Here is a 22,202-nt window from a genome sequence, read left to right on the forward strand (position 1 = left end):
CAGTCCAATAATAGGATAGACGTTTAGTCTCCTAGTCTTTCTGGCGCCGGTTGTGATGTTCATTTTTGGCCGCTTGTGGCTTTTCCTGGCTTAGTACGACCTTTGTTTATTTTTGAGACCTCCGTTTGGAACATTTGAGATACTTTTTAATAAATGGCTGTGTGCATTAAGAGATGCAGAGGCCAGGGGTATACCTCCTTTTCGAAAAAAACAACTTTTGGTAAATATTTTGGAATTTGTCAAGTGGACTCATCATGGGTAAAATGGGGGTCGAGAGATGCTCTAAGTTTCGTCTCCTTTAGTCTTATTTCACGATAATTCTGCACCAATGAAATATACAATGTCGATCGACTTTTTATTTCCATCCAACTAATTTTGTCCCTAGAAGTAGGTTGCTGCGTCGGAAAAAGTTTGTGGAATAATATGTTTTTCATAGAAGAATACTCTGTTGGTAAAAGCGACCGTGACACACTTTGTACCATTCCTACATTGTCCGTGCATGAAGTAGAAATACACTAGCGCAGGAAAGGAAACACACAAACACCATGCCCACGTCCCAAATATATCGAGCTGGTGCCACACCACTGACCCAGCCCGCCAATCCACCGATCCGAGGTCACCGCCACGTCATCGATCCCTGGCATCTATCCCCCGGACCGCGATCTTAACCGCACACTCCATCTACATCGAATGGTAGGAAAGCATCTGCTCCCACTTCTTGTCCCCCTTTTAATAACCCCCCCTTTCGGCAAAACACAACACCAATCATCACCGCTCCTCGACCTTCATTCGCTCCCAGCTCAAACCAAGGAGAGATTGTCAACCATGTCTGGGCTGGCAAGGGCGGCCCCAAGCGCCAATGGAAGGTGCTATTTGACAAGATCCAGGGCATCACTAAGCCGACGATCCAGAGGATTGCTCAGAGGGGTGGCCTGAAGCATATCTCCGTCCTCATCTACTTGGAGAACCACGGCGTGCTCAAGATCTTCCTCGAGAAAGTCATATGGACGCCATCAACTACATTGATCACCCCGCCGCAAGACCGTCACCGCAGTGGAAGTCGTCTACACCCTTAAGCTCCAGGGCCACACCCTCTACGGCTTCGGCGACTAGGATTCCGATGTGTATGTGCGCCTGTACACATAACTCTGGTTGTTGAGAAAACGCGTGCCTTGCCGCGCCATTCCTCTGTTGGTCGTTTATTCGGCAGTAGGTTCTTTTTCACCTATTCTGTCGTAGTTTCATGTGAGTCGGTTGTTGTTTCCCATGTTTCCATGCCCCCTTTCTCCCAGGATTTGGCCAGAAGTAGTCGTGCTAGATCCAAAGGAGACTAACATACAGGGAATTGTTGTTGAGCATTGGCTGTCTCACAGCGACAGAAGAAAGATGCCTATCGGTCTATACTTAACAGTAATGAAGCTAGAACAACCATCCATTTCCATGAGAAAATTGCCAAGAGTATACCAACAAGCAAAGAATGTGGAATGTTATTATAAGAATAAATTACATCAATCGAAGTAATCTGCAGATGTAAGATTATGCTCACCAGAAAGTACAAAATACAAATAAAGTGCAAAAGGAGAAGAATTGTGATAATTTTTCCATGTGATAAAACTAACCACAAAAATCAATGGAAACATGAACAATACTCTAAAACATTGGTGATGAATTCGAATATCGTGTACACTAGTGACCCATTGTGTAGGCTACACATTATATATGTTTTGCACACTTCCTCATCTGTAATATCTGATTTGTGTGTATTTAATCACCATTTGTTTGCATTTTTCTGGAAAAGAATGAATCCCACACAAATTTTGGTAAAAAAATTGGAATTTTTCAAGTGGTTTCATCATGGGCAAACAAATGGGGGTTGAGAGATGCTCTAAGTTTCATCTCCTTTAGTCTTGATTTCATGATAATTTTTATTTCCATCCAACTTATTTTGTCCCTAGAAATAGGTTATTGACTCAGAAAAAAAAGTTTGAGGAATAATCTGTTTTTCAAAGAAGTATACTCTTTTGGTAAAAGTGACCTGACACACTTGTACCATTCCTACATTGTCCGTGCATGAAGGAGCAATATACAAGGGCAGAAAAGGAAACACACAAACACCATGCCCATGACCAAAAAATATCGAGCTGATGCCACACCTCTGACCCAGCCTGCTAATCCACCAGTCCGAGGTCGCCGCACGTCATCGATCTAAGGCATCTCTCCCTCGGATTGTGATCTTAACAGCACAGTCCATGTGCATTGAATGGTACGAAAGCGGCTCCTCCCACTTCTTGTCCCACTTGCAATCACCTTCCCCCTTTCGGCAAAACACAACACCAATCACCACCGCTCCTCGACCTCCATTCGCTTATAGCTCAAACAAGGGAGAGATTGTCACCATATCCGGGCGTGGCAAGGGAGGCAAGGGGATTGGCAAGGGCGGTATAAAGCGCCACTAGAAGGTGCCGCGCGACAACACCCAGGGCATCACTCGGCGATCTAGAGGTTCGCTCGGAGCGGCGGCTTGAAGCATATATATATCTACGTTCTCATCTACTTGGAGAACCACGGCGTGCTCACGATCTTCCTCGAGAAAGTCAGACGCGAAACCATCACCTACACCGATCATGCCCGCTGCAAGACCGACACCGCCATGGAAGTCCTCTACACCCTTAAACATCGGGGCCGCACCCTCTACGACTTCGCTGACTAGGCTTCTTATGTGTTTGTGCGCCTGTGCACATCAGTTTATGCGCCTGTGCACATCACTCTGGTTGTTGAGAAACCTTAGATGAAACTAGAAGCACACATGCGCCTTGGCGCGCCATTCCTCTGTTGGCCGTTTATTCGGCAGTAGGTTCTTCACCTATTCTGTCGTAGTTTTATGTGAGCTGGTTATTGTTTCCCCTGTTTCCATGCCCCTTTATCCTGAGATTTTGGCAGAAGTAGTCATGCTGGATCTAAAGGAGACTAACATAAATGGGAATTGCGGTTGAGCATTGGCTGTCTCATGGCGTCAGAAGAAATATGCCTATTGGTCGATGTTTAATAGCAATGAAGCTTGAAGAACTATCCATTTCTGTGAGAAAATTTCAAGGAGTATACCAATAAGCAAAGAAATTGGAATGTTATTATCAGAATAAATTACATCAATTCAAGTTATGTGTAGAGGTAAGATTATGCCCACCAGAAAGTACAAAATACGAATAAAGTGCAAAAGGAGAAGAGCTGTGATCATTTTTCCGTGTGATAAAACTAACCACAAAAAGCAATGGAAACACGAACAATACTCTAAAACATTGGTGAGCAATTCGAGTGTCGTGTACACTAGTGATCCATTGTGTAGGCTACACATTATAGATGTTTTGATCACTTACTCATATGTAATATCTGATTTGGCTGTATTTAATCACCATTGGTTTGCATTTTTCATGGAAAAAATGAATTCGTCAGAAATTTTGATAAAAAATTGGAATTTGTCAAGTGGTCTCATCATTGGCAAACAAATGGGGTTGAGTTATACTCTAAGTTTCATCTCCTTTAGTTTTGATTTCACGATAATTCTGCACCAAATGAAATATACAATGTCGGCGACTTTTTATTTCCATCCAACTTATTATGTCCCTAGAAATAGGTTGCTGCGTCTGAATTTTTTTTGTTGAATAATCTATTTTTCATAGAAGTATACTCCTTTGGTAAAAGCAACCGTGACACACTTGTACCATTCCTACATTATTCGGGCATGAAGGAGCAATACACAAGCGCAGAAAAGAAGACACACAAACACCGTGCCTGCAACCAAAATATATCGAGCTGGAGCTACACCTCTGACCCAGCCCGCCAATCCACCGGTCCGAGGTCGTCGCCATGTCGTCGATCTGTGGCATCTCTCCCTTGGATCATGATCTTAACATCACACTCCATCCGCATCCAATGGTAGAAGCACACTTCCTCCCGCCTCTTGACCTACTTACAATCACCTTCCACTCTCGGGAGAACGCAAAACCAATCACCACCGCTCCTCGACCTCCATTCGGTCGCAGCTCAAATGAAGGAGAGATTGTCAGCCATGTCTGAGCGCGGCAACGGAGGCACGGGGCTTGGCAAGGGAGGCACCAAGCACCATTGGAAGGTGCTGCGCGACAACTTCACGTGCATCACTCGGCGATCCAAAGGTTTGCTTGGAGCGTCGGCCTGAAGCATATCTCCATCCTCATCTACTTGGAGAACCTCAGCATGCTAATTCAATAATTTGAAAAATATTCATAATTTCAAATATGTTCACGAGTTCTAAAAAATGTTCATGATTTCAAAAATTGTTCATGATCTCATGAAATTAAGAGTGGCCACTATGTGGTCATGGCCATTGGAGATTATGATTTTTTTTCGTTGCAACGCACGGCCCTTTTTGCTTGTAAAATAATTAAATATGTCTGGGAACTACTACAAATATTAGTCCGCATTAACAAGTAAAACATTTTTGTGTACTTTTAAATTGTTCATAATTTTCAAAAGGATAATTTACTTCAAAATTCATGCGATCGCCATGTTTCGCCGAAAACCCAATTCCCGTACGTCACATGCACGTGCATCTCCTAACACGGGCGGTGTTAGAGCTCTTCATGACTTGGTGGTCACCAATTGGTAACGAAAATCCACCTTCATTCCTCTTTTAGTTTCTTGGCATGTACTCCCTCTGTTCACAAATATAAGATGCATTGTATATTTTAATATAGATTACATATGAACTGAAATGAAATAAGTGCACCAACACAATAGAGCGTGTCTATACACATCTGATTCAAAGAATTAAAACATCTTTATATTTATGAACGGACCCTGCCTCTGCATCAGGCGATGCACACAACCACTCATTAAACAGATAAAAAGTGTCAAAGTACAAAAAAGTACATCATGGTAATGCAGAATATATCAAAATCCAGAAGCCTGTGCTCATAGACACGATGGAAATCCACCAATGAAGAAGAAACAAAATAAAAATTAGGCGAGGTACTCCGTACGCTGTTACCAAGTCTTGGTTAAGAAAAGGTCCTGCATGACGCCGATCGCTCTCATGACACCCACAAACTTGTCGCGCGTGGCCCGTTCGTCCTCGGTCCTCTCGGGGATTGGCTTCGGGCAGTCGTCCCCGCATGTCGGCTTGAACTCCGAGCTGAAGGACAGCACTCCCGCCTCGTCGCCAGGCTTAACCGCCTCCACTGGGATCCCCTCAAATGCCTTGGCCACCCTATGAAGGTCTTCGATGCAGTTTGCGAGGCATTTGGCGGGGTGCGGGTCCGTGGTGAGCCTGGCATTGGCGAAGCCGTTGGCCATCTTGGCGAGCTTTGCCGCGACTTGCAGGGACATTAGGGGGACACTGTTCACCTCCGGTGAGCCGGCGGCCATGTTGGCGAGCAGGACGTGTTTGCAAGAGTCTGGCTGTATTGTCTTGGCGCATGTAGCTTGGATGGCCTCGATGGTGGGGGCCGACTGAACAGCCGGGGCGATGGCGAGGCCGAAAGCACCGAGCAGTGCCAGGGCTAGTGCCGGAGCCGGCATGGAAGGCATTGCGATGGGCATGGTGTGTGATGTTTGATGAGCGAGCTAGTCAGGTCTCGGGTACTTCCTTATATAACCTGCATGCGTGTGTGCATGAGTCTAGTCTTTATTTATTTTTAGTAGAGAAGCAGGGAACTAGAGAGAGAGAGAGAGCTAATTAACTGGTGGTCACGAATCAACTTGGTCTTCCTATCCACACATGTTTCACTGGTTTGCCCTGGGTTCCGCCGTACCTCTAGTATTTTTCAGGGGATGGACAATCACAAGGGGCAAAGAAACACATATTTACTCTTGTAGTCATGTCATGTGTGTGCCGACCGTATGAAAATTTTCTGAAACGATCAAACTCAGCGTGCAGTCGCCAGATATCAATTTTTTTTTGAAACAGAGACAAAATATTTGCCTAATCAGTTAATTAAGCATAAAAAATTGCCCAGTTAATCAATAAAAAATCATGGAAAAACCGACACAAACCCATCACATGTGAACTACCCATAGAACATGCAACTCCATAAACGCATGATCAGTCCAACAATCAAACCCAACACGCAATGACCACCAACCCTCACACCAGTGGCGGAGCTACAACAGCAAACCTGGGCGGGCCATTACAAAGAAAGCTAACTATTTTTGCTAGCATGGCCCAATTTACCCATCAATCTTCATTAAACTTGCTAGAGGATGTGCAGACTATAGCCTACTTTGCTAACACATAGATCCGCCAGTGCTCCACACTGCTAGTACATCGCAAAGAAAACATGCAAGAAGATGCGGCACGATCAGCCATATATCAAATTTGTTGGGCAAGCTCCCAGTGTGATGTACGTTGGGAAAACATGCAAGAGGATGCGGCCAAATGGGCTGGTAAACCATCCCGTGCCCGTGGCCTACACTTTTTAAACCTGCGGTCTCTTTCGACTTGTCTAACTAAAGCTGGTCCAGTCACGAGCCTTAGCCCTAACCATAGCCACAAGTACATCTCATCCATTTAAGGCCTCTGGCTGCACCAATGGCATCCAAGCTGCAGATTTCTTTTCACCACCGTCTCTCTTGTCAGCTGTCAGCAAACACCAATCAATTAATTTCTCTATATTCTTGTTCCCTCAAGGCTCAAGCTCTTTAAATAGCTCCCTACAATCTCCTCTTAAACCATCTCCACACACTCAGGCCACACTATTGGAGAACACACAGGGAGCGCAATGGCGGCCACCACCATGTCTCTTTCCTCTTCGTCCTTCGCCAGCAAGGCCGTCAAGAACTTGCCCTCGTCGGCTCTCATTGGTGAGGCACGTGTGAACATGCGCAAGACCGCCGCGAAAGCCAAACAAGTTTCATCTAGCAGCCCGTGGTACGGCTCTGACCGTGTGCTCTACCTCGGCCCGCTTTCCGGCGAGCCCCCCAGCTACTTGACTGGTGAGTTCCCCGGTGACTATGGGTGGGACACCGCCGGTCTCTCGGCTGACCCTGAGACCTTCGCCAAGAACCGGGAGCTTGAGGTGATCCACTGCCGATGGGCCATGATCGGTGCGCTTGGTTGTGTCTTTCCTGAGTTGCTTGCCCGCAATGGTGTGAAGTTCGGCGAGGCCGTCTGGTTCAAGGCTGGCTCTCAGATCTTCAGCGAGGGTGGCCTCGACTACCTTGGCAACCCCAGCCTCGTCCACGCTCAGAGCATCCTCGCCATCTGGGCTTGTCAAGTTGTGCTCATGGGTGCCGTTGAGGGGTACCGCATTGCTGGTGGTCCGCTCGGCGAGATAGTCGACCCACTCTACCCTGGTGGCAGCTTTGACCCGCTTGGCCTGGCCGACGACCCCAAGGCATTTGCGGAGCTCAAGGTTAAGGAGATCAAGAATGGCCGCCTCGCCATGTTCTCCATGTTTGGCTTCTTTGTGCAGGCCATTGTCACCGGCAAGGGCCCATTGGAGAACCTTGCCGACCACATTGCTGACCCTGTCAACAACAACGCGTGGGCATTCGCCACCAACTTCGCGCCGGGGAAGTAAGACATGAATGATGGTTGGGAGTTGTATGTGAGTGTCAGTTGAATTGTAACACCAACATGTAAAATATGAGAATTGTGTGCAAAGACATTGTTTGATTGGTCCACTCCGGAAGTGCCCCTGCTCCCCGTCTTGTTTTCACAAATCACTAAGCACTCATTGGTAGTTATTCCTAACAGAATATCCATAACTTGTGATGACAAATACAATTAGCATTGGGGAGCCCCTCTACTTGCCTGCTTGCTGACATTGTCGAGGGTCAAGTGGATTGTTTGTGGTGATGTGATTGCTCTTCTCCTCTGGTGGTGTCTTCTTCGGGTGTGGTTCCATGCTGCCGGAGTTTTCCTTCTGCGATTACGGTGGTTGGTGAGCACAGTGAAGCGATCTGGGTGTAGACACGGCTCCTTGTTGTCCTTCGGCTTCGCCAGCGGTGCCGCTATTTTGTTGTAGACTCGGATGTGTGTGACTCTTTGTCCAGATGTGGACTTGGTCGCTCATTGCTCTTCGGCTACACCAATAGCCTTGAGGCATCATGGATGGTCTCGTTTTTTTTTTTTGCACCGGTGGATGGTCTCGGTTGAGTTGGACCTCTTTGTCTGCAGTGGTGGTGTTCTCATGCAGCCTTCCGTTCGCGAGGACGATGGAAGATGAGGGCATTCCGGTCCTTTTGTTTCCTTTTTCCCTTCTATTGTGTCAGGTGTAATCTATTTCCTCTCATCGCTGTACTCCTCTGTAATTTCCCGGCTTTGCCGGTGCCTTCTTAATGAATGAAAAGTAGCGCTGGTACGTTTCGTAAAAAAAAAACAATTAGCTATATGGATCCAATTCACCTGCAAAAAAAAGAAGTTATACGGATCCAATTAGCCCAGTTTAAACCTCTAATTTTGCGTCTAACGATCATTCAACATGCTCTCTGTCAGCCTCAGAATCAACCCCAAGCTTTCCATTCTAATCCTCATACATCCTTTCATTTCTGCTTGGCCCAACTCTTCTCATACATCCTTCTGAAAAAAATAAAAAAAAATCTCCCATACATTGACTAAGAAGTTACTTTATCTATAGCTTCCAATTTGTTTGATTTGATTTCCTCGGCTATGATTCTCTCTCGTTTTATTTCATACCGGTAACTGTAGGCAGGGAAGAAATCCAAAGAGTCCAATTTTTTTCTCAAATATTGATAACATTGATTTGGCACATCAACTTGAACCACAAACCTTCAAATCCAAAATTATATCATGAATGGGAGGAATGCTTGTTAGTTGGACTATATGGAATGAGATGAACGCGAGGATTTTCTGCAACAAGTTCAAGCCACCCAACCTCCTATTTATCAACATAAAGAGCGAGGCTCAACTTTGGGTCACCGCCGGGGCAAAAAATGTGGGTCTTTTGATGCCGGGAGAGTAATGACCATGATGTAATAATTTTTAATTTCTTTACAATGTGCTGCAAACTCTTGTCCGTTTTCTTCTTAATTAATGGATGAGGCAAAACTTTTGCCTCCGTTTAAAAAAAATTATATCATGAATGCTGACTGAACTGGACCTCTGGCTACTGTTCATATAAAATTCATCATTTTCATTCCTCGTACATAGATCTGGAAAAAAGTTTATATTTTGTGATAGTTGCTATGTGGTACGATTTCCCTGACGATTCTAATATGTGTTCAGTTCGTGGAGTGACGCAGTCTGAAAGGCCACCTCAATATTTTCCATGTAGCCAGAGTAGCGGACACCAATCAGTTTTCTACTGTGAATTATAGAGGTGCACAGCAACATATTCCGAGCTAACACATGTAAGAACAAAAGGCTTAGGCCAAGAACAGAGGAATAACTTTTACCGGATACTAGCACATATGCCCGTACGTTGCAATGGGAGAGAGATTTTATGTGTCCATATAAACGTTCATCAACGCGGCACGCCAGAATCCGAAAGGTGCCACCCAACGGCGACATAGAAACGAACGCCAAGGTCAAAATGTATATCAGCAAAAACTACACAATTAATAATTTTGTTTTTCTCTTAATTATTTAGATTATCAGGTAAATGCCGACCTCAGAAGCGCCTTCGCTTTCTTGATTGTCTGTGTTTTTGACACTGATTGTTTTATTATGTATTTATATGAACCGAATTAATAGCACCTAGAGAGAATTTATTTTGTATTAACTTTAATGGACGTGCAAGCATATATGTTTTCATCGTGCGTGTCCTAATCTATGTATATATGTTAGTCTAACATTGTCTAATTCTTAGGGCATCTCCAACGCTAACCTGTATATATGTGCGGCAAATGTCCATTTTCCGATTCAGACAGAGATCCGGACACAGATACGGAAGCATGCAATCCAACGCTAGTCGCAAACGTCAAGCTCTGTTTCTCATACATTTAATCAAACACGTGTTGTGCGGCGTGCGGCGGAGGCCGGCAAGCTCGGGCCCAGTCACACGCGCGCGGCCACGGAGGCAAGCAAGCTCAGGCGCACGACCACGACAACAGGGGTGGCAGGTGCGGCCACGATGGAGGCAGGCGAGCTCGGGCGCATGACCATGACGGCAGGGGCGTTGGGCGTGGCCGCAACGGAGGCAGGCGAGCTTGGGAAGCGGCCACACACGTGCGGCCATGAACAGGGGCATCGGGCGCAGCCACGAGCCCGCCGCGACGACAGGCACAGCCTCATGGGCGCGTGCGCACGGGCACCCGGCCACGGGCGACGACCGGGGCGGCTCGCGAGCTCGGGCACGCGGCCATGGGCGACGACCGGGGCGGCTCGCGAGCTCGGGCACGCGGCCATGGGCGACGCGACGGCCACCGGCAACGACCGGCGCGACTTGCGAGCTCGGGCGCGCGGTCATGGGGACGTGGATATGTGGTGATTTGTCGTTGGTCAGCGGATGTACAAAGCTTCCCTATTTTTGTTTCAAAAATACCAGAATTCGTACATTCGGAACGCTCCGCGGACGGTCCCCATTGGATGGCAAAACTGGTCCGGACACCACGGCCCGGGCTTATACGGGAGAAACGCGGGTCCGTTTTGGAGATGCCCTTATCCATCTATGTATGATGTTTATTGCCTTTTTAGTTTTTCCATTATGAGTTTTTTCCGGGCATATAGTAAAATTAAACCTTTTTTAGGTGAGTCAAATTGAACCTTAAAAAACAAAAGATAGTTCAAAGAACAGACATGCACATATATGTGGACGTCCTCGTGATGGACTCGGACATTTCATAGGTCAACATGCCGCCGAGTTAGTATGTATGTATGTGTGAGCCTTCCTCCTCAGTGATGTTTTTCGATTGATGATGCATATATACTGCAGGTCTAGTATTTTTTTCTGCTTTGACTTGTTTGATTCATGCAATTTGAGAACGTATTTAAGTTGCTAAGATATGATCTAAAAGAGCAGGGTGGGACTATTGATTAAAAAAGGAGTACAAAATTTTATCACATGGAGCCCATAACAGAAACTTAAATTCTGGCCCATGTGACCTAGAAGCTCCAGACCATGTACGACACGGACGACGGCATACGAAACTTCACGGTTGATGTGAACGGAAATTAGGAAGGTAAGAAGCAATATCCCTTTTAGTACCACCTTGAATATGTTTTAAATTTAAATTAAAAGCATAAAATCATGAGAAAAAGTGTATTATGACGGTGAATTCGACAAAATCAATCCATGCTTTATTATTAGGGAAAGATATAGAAATGAAGGTTTCTATCTACTACACTCGTACTCCCTACAATCCTAAATGCAGGCAATTTTGGACATTGGCATGCATGGTCCTTAATGTGACACTTTGACAATCAGATGTTTTAGTCGTGGTTCTTCGTGTGGAGTATTATAGTAGTCATGATAGTTTAGTTGTATCAATTTCATGTTAATTCTGTTAGAACCGTAGTCAATGTGAAAATATATGACTTGCTTAAATTCTGAAGTTACTTACTTTTGGGTTATAAGAGTGTTAGGATCCAGCTAGTAGATTCTAGCTACAACTCATGAATTACAGGTGGATCTCAAGGAAGAAGAAGGGATCAGGGAGCAGAGGAGGAAGAACTACTACAGAGAAGGCGCCAGCCAAGCCGAGGCCGAAGCCTTTCCATCCAAGCCCCCCTCCGTGGGCAGCACCGCTTGTATTTGCAGCACTTGCCTCGTGTAGTTGTGGAGCAGGCCAGGGTCCACAAGTGGCGGCCCATGGACCTGCCCAGCCATGGAAGATAGGGTCGCTGATAATCCATCCCCCATAAAATGCGGCTTGCCCTCAAGCCAAAACCACGCCAACCTATGCTAAAAAAAACCACGCCAACCTGCCGGGATCCCATGGTACTTGCAATACCTTCAACGAAGTCGATGTAATCATCATCGTGGGCTGACGGGTACCCAGTCGACAAGGGCGTGGAGGTACCGATCTTGGTTAGCACGGACTTGGTCAGAGTAGAACGTGTTGTCGTAGTAGTGATCACAACAGTATGTTGGCGCCTTAGAAGACTGCCCTCCTTCAGTTTCAGCTTGTTTGGAAAAAACCGGAAGAAGTGTTGCTTGCCAGGATCGAATGACAAGTGCAAATTCTGCACTCCACTAGTTCGAGTTGTGGAAACTGCGAGAACGTCTTACCCTACTGAGGGCGACGGTTTCATGTTAAAATAGCCAGGAGCTGATCCCTGGGATATGCGTACATGATGGTTGAGATTGCAGGCTTGAGATACAAGAAAGAGAGGTTCGGTTACAAGGATAAGATCAACTCAAACAACTCAAACAACCTATCTATATCTAGCGCAAACAACCCCATGCAGGACTTGTGCTCCAAGCTGACGCATATAATGTTTAACACCCTTCCTTAATCATAACTGGGACATGTTGAGATTATGCTTGAATTCTTCAAAAGTCTTTGTGGGCAATGCTTTTGTAAACCCATTTGCAACTTGATCTTTAGAGTGGATGAACCGAATATCCACTTGCTTGTTAGCAACTCTTTCTCTGGCAAAGTGAAAATCAATTTCAACGTGCTTTGTTTTAGCATGAAAAACTGGGTTAGCTGACAAATATATAGCATCAAGATTGTCACACCACAGACATGGAGCTTGAGTGCATTTAATACCAAGTTCCTTTAGTAAGGACTGAACCCAAATGATTTCTGCAGTTGCATTTGCACACCACGAAACAGTAGCTTGTTTCTTTGCACACCACGAAATAAGATTTGGTCCATAGAACACTGCAAAACCACCTGTTGAGCATCTGTCATCTAAGCATCCTGCCCAATCAGAATCAGTGAATGCACTAACAAGTTTAGAGGATGACTTGCTAAAAGTGAGACCAGTGTTCAAAGTATTTTTGACATATCTGACAATTCGTTTAGCAGCAGTCCAATGAGCTGTGGTGCGTGCATGAAGAAACTGACATACTTTGTTAACAACAAAGGCAGTATCAGGTCTTGTAAGGGTCAAGTACTGAAGTGCACCTACCAAACTTCTATAGTTGGTGCTATCCTCTTGATTCAAGGGATCCCCTTTAGCGAGAGACAGTTTGTCAGAACTGGACAACGGAGTTGGTGATGGTTTACATCCCTACAATCTAGCTCGCTTCACAAGATCAGTTGCATATTTTTCATGAGTAAGATGAAGATCATCACCAAGTTTCTTTACCTCAATACCCAAGAAGTAGTGTAGATCTCCTAGATCTTTGAGAGCAAACTCAACACTCAGATCTTTCAACAATCCCGCCACTGCCTCATTAGATGAACTGATTACAATAATATCATCAACATAGATGAGTAAGAACATGGATGTATTCAACTTGTTGTAAATAAATAATGAGGTGTCAGCCTTGGAGGGAGTAAAACCAAGTGCTTGCAGTTTGTGACTGAGACGTGAGTACCAAGCTCTGGGGGCCTGTTTTAACCCATATATTGCTTTATCAAGTTTGCAGACATGAGAGGGTAACCTTTTGTCCTCAAACCCAGGAGGTTGCTTCATGTAAACATCCTCTTCCAGAACGCCATGGAGGAACTCATTCTGTACATCTAGCTGGCGGAGACTCCATCCCCTGGACATAGCAATAGACAAAACAAGACGAATCATGGCAGCTTTTACTACTGGACTAAATGTATCCTCATAGTCTAGGCCATAACGTTGCTTGAATCCTTTTGCAACGAGTCTGGCTTTGTAATGATCTATAGTTCCATCAGATTTTCGTTTTATCCTGAAGACCCACTTGTAATCAATTAAATTTTTACCTTGCTTTGGGGGAACTAGATGCCATGTTTTGTTTTTCTGAAGAGCCATGAATTCTTCATCCATGGCCTTTTTCCATGTTGCATTCCCTAGTGCTTCTTGGAGTGTAGTAGGTTCACCTGTAGAGCATGCCGAGCCAAAATTTGTGATGGTTTTATAATTTATAGGTTTGATTACACATTGTTGAAGTCGTGTTCGTCACGGCATAGGTGACACAGCAGCAACATCTGGCGCAGAGGATCCAGATTCTCCCCCTACAGCGCTAGATCCCGAGGTGGATTGAGCCATGGGAGATGTCGGCGCGCTGGGGTTCTCTGCGGCGGAGAGCGGGCGCAAGGGTGAAGAAGTCGGCGTAGAAGATCAAGGATCGGGTCCCGCCGACGCGGCATCATGCCGCAATGATGAGCCAGGGCCCCAGACCCCGCAGCCGGGTCAGAGCCGGTCGGGCGCCGCGCCTGAGGCCGAGTGTAGCACCTGCTCGCGTCGGTTGGCCACCGAGTTAGAGGTGGACACGTGCCGGACGAGGACTCGCCAAGCGCATGCGGCCCCGCTGGGCGGATCACGGGCGACCGCGCGTCCGCACCCGAGGGGCTGGAGCTGTCGCTGTCACGAGCCGCAGGTTCTGACGCGCTGAGACGCACCGGTAGCTCGAATCCCCCAGCAGATTCGCTGCCAGGGTGCTGCATCATCGATCCTGAGGGGGATTTTCTCCCCAGGAGTGGACACATAAAATGTGCCTCATGTTATGCACTGTTTGGCGCATTTTCTTCAGCGTTTTCTTCAGAATTTTCACCTGAATCACCAGAGAGCTCATGCACACGGTTATGAGGGTTAGTCAACAGTGGCTCATTGCAATTATTTACCCCACAATCACCATTGGTAAGATGCGAGGGTAGAAGAAGGATTTCTTGACGAAGAAGTGCTCCGGCATTTGGGTGGAGATCACGAAAAGGAAAATGAGTTTCATCGAAGACTACGTCACGAGATATGCAGACTTGACCGGTGGAAACATCAAGACATTTTACTCCTTTGTGTTGAGCACTATACCCAATGAAAACACATTGTTTTGACCTGAACATGAGCTTACGGTTGTTGTAGGGTCGTAAGTTGGGCCAACACGCGCAACCAAAGGCACGAAGGGAGTTGTACTTCGGTTTGGTGTGAAAGAGTTTTTCAAGGGGAGTTTCATAGTTAAGAACTCGACTAGGTAACATGTTTATGAGATGCACGGCAGTAAGAAAGGGCTCATCCCAGAATTTAAGAGGCATAGATGCATGTGCAAGAAGGGGAAGCCCAACTTCAACAATGTGACGGTGCTTGCGTTCAGCCGACCCATTTTGTTGGTGGGCGTGTGGGCAAGAGACTTGGTGAGACACGACAAGTTTTTGTAGGGAGTTTAATTTTTTGTACTACCCTCCCCAGTATGATTGAACTGCAATTATTTTACTATCAAACTTGCGTTCAACTAGTGCTTGGAAGTTTTGAAAAACTTGAAACACATCGGATCTTTTCTTAAGAAGATAGATCCACGAATATTTGCTATAGTCATCAATGAAACTGATGTAGTAAGTATGCCTACCAACAGAGGAAGGGGCCGGACCGCACACATTAGAAAAGATAAGTTGCAATGGTTTGGTAGAAATACTTGTAGAAATTGGATAAGGTAATTGATGGCTTTTAGCCTTTTGACATGAATCACAAATTGTTTCATTGTCACACTCTTCATACGAGAGCTTATTTTTTTCTAAGTCATTTCTCAACTAAAGAAAAAGATGCATGCCCTAAACGATCATGCCACCGGGATGATGAAAGCTTGATAGCACCACAAGCTTGTTTATTTGGCCTCCTAAGTTCAGGAATCAACGGATAGAGCCCTCGAACACATCTACCTCGATACAGGATTTTCCTCGTGACCTGATCCTTGATGAAAAAGAAGAACGTGTGAAATTCAATAAAGACATGATTATCAAGGGCTATACGATGAACAGAAAGTAGATTCATGGAGGCTTTAGGGACATGCAAGATTTTTCGAAGATGAATTTTTCGGTGAGGGGTTTTAATAATCGAATGACCAACGTGACGGATCCCCATACCTTCTCCGTTTGCAGCATGAATTTGGTCGGATCCGCGGTACTTCTCCCTCATGGTGGTTGCTACACAAATGTTGCATCGTGCCATGTCCTCCTCTCCCCGAGCTTCTCCCAGACCAACCTTAGTGGTCAGATAACCGAGAAGCTCAACCGCAAAAACTATGTGCTCTGGCGGACGCAGATCATGCCACAACTCCGAGGTGCGGGGTTCTTCAGCTATGTCGATGGAACCACGAAGGAGCCCGCATAGACTGTCACCACCAAGGCAGCAGACGGGAAGGAAGAGACATCGCCGAACCCCCCACATCCCATCTGGGTCAGGGAGGATCAGCAAGTATTGGGCTATCTGCTGAATAACTTGTCGAAGGAATTGCTTGTGCAGGTCACCTCCATTGTCCATGCGCATGATCTCTGGACAGCGCTGGCCAGCATGTTCTCCTTGACATCTCTGTCCCGCATCAACAACATACACATAGCCCTAGCTAATGTGCAGAAGGGACAACAATCTGTGGTGACATACTTTGCGTAGATGCGTTCGCTGGCATACGAGCTCGCAGCGGCAGGAAAGCCGCTGGACGACGACCAGCTGATCTTGCACATCCTCGCTGGCCTCGACATTGAGTATCAGCCGTTGGTATCGGCGCTCGCACCATTCCCGTCATGCTCGATGAGCTTTTTGCTCAGATGAGCAACTTTGACCAGAGGATGGCGCTCTACCAGGGCACCGGCACCGGCTTCAAGTCTTCTGCAAACAGCGTGTCACGTGGTCGCGGTGGTGGTGGATCCTCTCGCTACCGCGACCACAAAGCATTTTCCATGAGTACACAACAAATTGCTTCCAGATGATGTCCTATAAGGGATGCGTGATGCCAGCTGACGAAACTGAGCTCCAGAACACTCATGTACAATGGTAATATGAGGAACAATTGCCTGGACTTGTTGGCACTAACTGAGTATTCTAAATCTATTGGTCAAGCTATTTCCAATTGGAATTTTTCAGAATAGTGTAAGGTGCAGCAAGTAAGTTCTCACGGGTGTACTTTATGTCTTCCAACAAGTAATTCAAACTGGCATCCACAGGTGATGCATCAAGTATCTTCAGTCTCAACTGCATGTGTATCAACCACTGTTCCAAATTTTGAATTGCAGGTACCTCACAAAATAGAGACCTCATCTCAATCGGAGCTTTGAGTGATGACCATGGCTCCTCTGAATAGGAGATAGTAAACTGAATATACATCAACAAGTCCTTGAAATTCGTGCAAATGATGCACTCCCAATTAAGTGCATGGTGTTCCTCTGTTAATGTAAGAACCTCTTGGAGCTTGCTTTGTTCTGAATCAAGGAATGGAGCCTCTCCAGGAGTCCAAGGATGCACATAATTTGCAACTAGAGATCGGGCAAGTTGTTTGCCACTAGTAGAATATTGTATGTGAAAAGACCATGCAATTTTCCACTGGATGGCCTCAAAACAACACTGCATATCCCGTCCATTCTTCAACAACATAGAACTCACACATGGCATTGGATAATTCCAAGAGTTCATACCTTCTGAAAATAAGTCCGCAGTCTGAATTTTTGTGAAATGAGGTCATATTATCAAAACACTCGTTGTACATTGATTAATCCAAGTTTTTAGTTCGAAAGGCACCATCTCGTATTTTTGTGAGTTACTACTCCAGTGCAAGAAGACTTATCATTGGCTGACTCCCAAAACCAGCAAGACATCTTCTTTCCAAGCCAAATAAGTGACCATGCAATCTTCCAGTGGATAAGCTCAAAACCACACCGAATACTATGTACACTGTAGCAGGAGAGAAACCATGTTTGCAAGAAAACGCCATCCAACAATTCCAGCTCAAGAGAACTCCCAACATAAAATATATTGTACCTCTTCAACACTAGTCGGTCAATCCCTGGTACTGAATCTCTCTAGAATCATAGTTCAGTGCAATAACTGCCATGTGGTTTGGCTGGTAATATGTGACAACAAAGCATTCCAACTAGTCGAAGTCTCGAAGCACCTCTACTTGACTGCAATGCTTCTCCAAAATCTGAACAAGCACAGGATGTTTCCACAGAGCTATCATCCAGAACAAGAGACACAGAGGAGAACCACAAAGCAATAATCCACAGTTATAGTTCGGAATCACATGATGGAGCGTCCCCAATAGTGCAAAATATGAATTCTTGCTGTAAATATCATAGAGGAATTGACCAAGCAATTTCCCACCGAAATGACTTACCATCATTTTGGTTGTCCAAGTACGGCACTGCACTTCTGGTACCCCCAATTATTAATGAGAAACCTTCTTCACGAATATCCCATAGCATGTAACATAATCCAGCCAACAAATATCCAATTGATGGACAAAACTGAAACATTGGTGCTCCATATTCAGATTGCACAACCAAATGAATATGCTAGAACACAAGACTATGTATACTTGAAAGTGGTGGCCAATATTGCAACTGAATTGTGTCCTTTGGCAAAAGCAACATGTCGGTCACATGTATTTCAACTTCAGAGAGCCATCCATTGTCACTAAACTGCTACATAAGTGGCCAAAAACTGCAGGATACTCTCAAGTGCATAACAGAGTTAAAAAAATCGCAGAGAACAAGCCCAATAAGGAGTACACAGTAGATTTTCAACAGTTATAATGGAGTGGTCCTGCTCACAAGGATCTGCAGAAGAAACTAAGCCTTCCATTAATTCGGCATTTGATTCTTCCATTGAAGCACAACCATATGCCCAGGCTCATATTTCCAATACTTCCAGGACTCATCAGCAGAAAGTAACTCAAAACTAAAGTTTCCAAACTCCACATGCAAATAATGGTAACCAGATGAACTAGATGTACTCAAGGTAATTCTGGTAGCATGATAATTGAGATTTCCATATGGCTGGCTCAGGAATAGCTTCTCAAATATACCTTGAGGTAGTAGTGGCCAAGGTGGTTCCCAATGAACTGGAGAGCACTGGTTTGTCGATGACACATGGGACGATACGCCGTCATCACTTTCAGAACACGCAATCAAACCGGTTGTGAGCGAACCATGGAAGGATTGACCATGAGCTTGCCCACAGAGGTCGCGATCTCAGAGAAGACATCAAGGGCCATCAGGAACTGGTCCACCATGAGCAAGGGCACCTCAGCGACCTGGACATGCCAAGTGTCGGGGTCGAGACCCGTAGTCGAACAGGTGCTGTGCGCCACTGAGGAGCAGCCACCAGCAGTGAGCCTAGGAACGATGTCGGCGGTGGTCATTGATGAAGGTACTGCCGTAGACGAAGTGAGCGCTGGCTCCTTAGACGTGTCGCCGCTTGGGCACCCCATCGAACGAGTAGTGGGCGGAGCACCATGCTCGACCTGGGATACGATATGGAGTTCGTCGCTGGTGGCGGGCGCCTTGTCGGTGTCTTGCCGCTCGGCTGCGTCCAGAGAGTCACCCCACTCTGCGTATGGGGTATCATCGAAGAAGTACACCGGGGCCACCTCATCGTCATCCGCCATGGTGATGGTGGTGTAGATCGGTGGTACGATCGAGGTCGATGGAGAGGATGCAGCACCTCCACGGCATACAACCCTCCCACGACTCGCTCAAAGGTGCACAACATGTCGCCATCGCCGGACCGACAAAATAGCTGGCGATGTACCTCGACGGTCACTTGCTGCAGGATGTTGCTGATTTGGACGTGAAGAACACCCTCGGGGTAGACGAGTTTGTGGCTTGGCATTGTGTCGAACAGTTTGAAGGAGGTGGTTGAGAAGAAATTTGGGGCTAGAATCTGTAGCTCTGAATACCAAATGTTAGGCTCCAGGTAGTAGATTCACTCAATCATCTTAGAAGTATAATTGGGTTTAAATTAAAGATAAGGGGATAGAGATAGAATATGCTTAAACCATGTGTAACTTGTACTTCAAACCTCCATCCCTCATGTACTTTTAAATATATACCCCATATAAGGGTCATATCAACAATAACACAATATTAGTCATCCTACAATTTTCATATGGTATCAGAGCGGTTAGTCTCACGACGCGGATCCTAGGACTTTCCACCACTTCCGCAGTGCGCCGCCTCCGAGGAGATTAATCTCCTCTCCCCGGGGGCGTGGCACCCGATCGTGTCAAAGATGAGATCGGTTCCATAGATTAGATCGATCCATAGGTTAGATTACACAAATTTTGAATTTTCAGTAGATTAGTTTCCTTTAGCCACAAATAAACCTGCAGCCAGATCAAATCCGGTGGAAAAAAATACATGCAGATCAGAACATCGACGGCAGCTTCGCCCAAGTGCGTGTAAGTGCAATCGGTAGGCGCCATCCATGCATGCAAGTAGCGGCTCCGCCTTTCCATGCGCCTCCCAGCCGTGCGTATGATCGCATCGACACGAGTTGGGTCATATGGACTCGATCGACTCCAGCCTCTACCAAGCGACTTCCTCAATGTGCATCAAAACCAAGTTGGTGTACACTAGTCGAAGATCTCAAATGCACGAGCGATTCTGCATCCAGATCTCAAAGACTGATGCATGCATGGGGACCTGACCTGCAGGTCAACGGATCACACAACATGTCCCGATCACTAGAGGGCATACGTACACAGATCTCCCGACGGCCGACATCAACTCGTATCTTCGTCTACCCGTCTACGGCAGACTCAACCCGCGACTGCGTGTTCCAGCAGACGAGATGCAAGCCCAATGGCTGCACCGCCCGACCGCAGCTAGCGCACGCCTCGACCCCAAGCAACATGGACTTCATGCAGCAGATGGATCTATACTACGAGCAAGCACGTGCCATGCGCACGACTGGCCATGTGCACGGTATGTACATGCAAGTCCCGGGGCCATCCTGTATGTGCATGCATACTGTACGGGCATGGCACGTATCACTAAAGAGCTCGGATGTGGCCTGGGAACGTCAGGTGTGCAGAAGACTATCAGCAGCTAGGTAGTATGGATCAAGATGGAAGATAGTATGAAGCCAATCAATAACAGTCTTCACACAGTGAAGTCAATCAGATCATGCAAGTAGGCAATGACTTCACGAAGACAAACAGTAAGTACAGAGAGGTAAGAGATAGAACCAGTTTCCTGGTGAGGACCAGTATTTGTTGGACCAGTTCCAGTTGCTGTGACAACTGTACGTCTGGTTAGGGAGGCTAAGATTCAACTCAGAAGACCTCGTCTTCACCTTATTCCCCTTGAGCTAAGGGCACACAGTCCTCGCCCAATCACTCTGGTAAGTCTTCATGGTAGACTTCCAAACCTTCACAGACTTCGTTCACCGGCAATCCACAATGACTCTTGGATGCTCAGAACGCGACGCCTAACCGGCTTGAGGATTCACAGTCCTCAAGTGTAACAAGTCTTCAGATCATGCAGACAGAAAGACTTCAGTGATGCCTAACACTCTTGGACTCTGGGTGTTTAGGGCTTTGTCCTCCCAAGGATTTCTCTCTCAAAGGCTTCGGAGGTGGGTTGCTCTCAAACAACAAAAGCCATGCACTAACTCTGAGCAGCCACCAATTTATGGTGTAGGGGGTGGGCTATTGAAAGTGCAACTATCCCTAGGTGGTTTTGGTAATTCATAACAACATATAGCTCATTGAGCTAATGCTATTCCAAGATGATTATTTCAGGAAAGCTCAATGATTGGCATGGCATGGATGTGAAAGTGGAACCCTCAAAATGCTAAGGACAAAGGATTGGCTCAAGCTCAAAAGCTCAAGACTCTTCATTTTATATTTTAGTGATCCAAGATCACATTGAGTCCATAGGAAAAGCCAATACTATCAAGGAGGGATGAGGTGTTGCTTAATGAGCCTCTTGCTTCATGTGCTTAGTGATATGCTCCAAAACCCTCAACTACTTTCCCATATCCACATATGACCTAAACCCTAAGCCAAACTCGGTCCTACCGATTCTTCCTATCCGGCGCCACCGAGTTTCACTTGTCATTAGCCACTGCCAAACCCTAGCAATTCGGTTCTACCGATAAGGATCTCGGTCTCACCGAGATGGGATTGCAAACTCTCTGTTTCCCTTTCGTAACTTTTCGGTCTCACCGAAAGAGCGAATCGGTCCCACCGAGATTGCAATGTAAACTCAGTGTTTCCCCTTTGTAACTTTTCGGTCTCACCGAGTTCCACTCGGTCTCACCGAAAGAGCAAATCGGTCCCACCGAGTTTGCCTAACCAACTCTCTGGTTAGCTAATTACCAAATTCGGTCTCACCGAGTTTGTGTAATCGGTCTCACCGAGATTACGTTATGCCCAAACCCTAACCATATCGGTCCTACCGAGTTGCATGTCAGT

At 46.1% G+C, this 22,202-nt stretch overlaps 2 protein-coding genes across 2 annotated transcripts; one reads left to right on the top strand and one right to left on the bottom strand.

The window, feature by feature from the left end:
- Positions 1-4,794: 4,794 nt before the first annotated feature.
- On the bottom strand, positions 4,795-5,608 carry LOC147992758 (uncharacterized). Its single transcript, XM_087541286.1, has one exon. The coding sequence runs from the start codon at positions 5,575-5,577 to the stop codon at positions 5,023-5,025; it is 555 nt and encodes a 184-aa protein (XP_087397412.1). The 5' UTR covers positions 5,578-5,608; the 3' UTR covers positions 4,795-5,022.
- A 1,098-nt stretch (positions 5,609-6,706) lies between these two features.
- Positions 6,707-7,659, top strand: LOC125529437 (chlorophyll a-b binding protein, chloroplastic). The gene has a single exon (XM_048693850.2). It carries the CDS (start codon positions 6,756-6,758, stop codon positions 7,554-7,556), a length of 801 nt encoding a protein of 266 aa, XP_048549807.1. The 5' UTR covers positions 6,707-6,755; the 3' UTR covers positions 7,557-7,659.
- Positions 7,660-22,202: the final 14,543 nt, after the last annotated feature.

The sequence above is a fragment of the Triticum urartu genome, chromosome 1A (assembly GCF_056163025.1).
Source record: "Triticum urartu cultivar PI428250 chromosome 1A, HENAU_Tu73, whole genome shotgun sequence".
Classification (NCBI taxonomy): domain Eukaryota; kingdom Viridiplantae; phylum Streptophyta; class Magnoliopsida; order Poales; family Poaceae; genus Triticum; species Triticum urartu.

Bases quoted from the DNA above. Each gene is read 5' to 3' on its own strand.
- LOC125529437 (XM_048693850.2), top strand. From the start codon at position 6,756: ATGGCGGCCACCACCATGTCTCTTTCCTCTTCGTCCTTCGCCAGCAAG.
- LOC147992758 (XM_087541286.1), bottom strand. From the start codon at position 5,577: ATGCCCATCGCAATGCCTTCCATGCCGGCTCCGGCACTAGCCCTGGCA.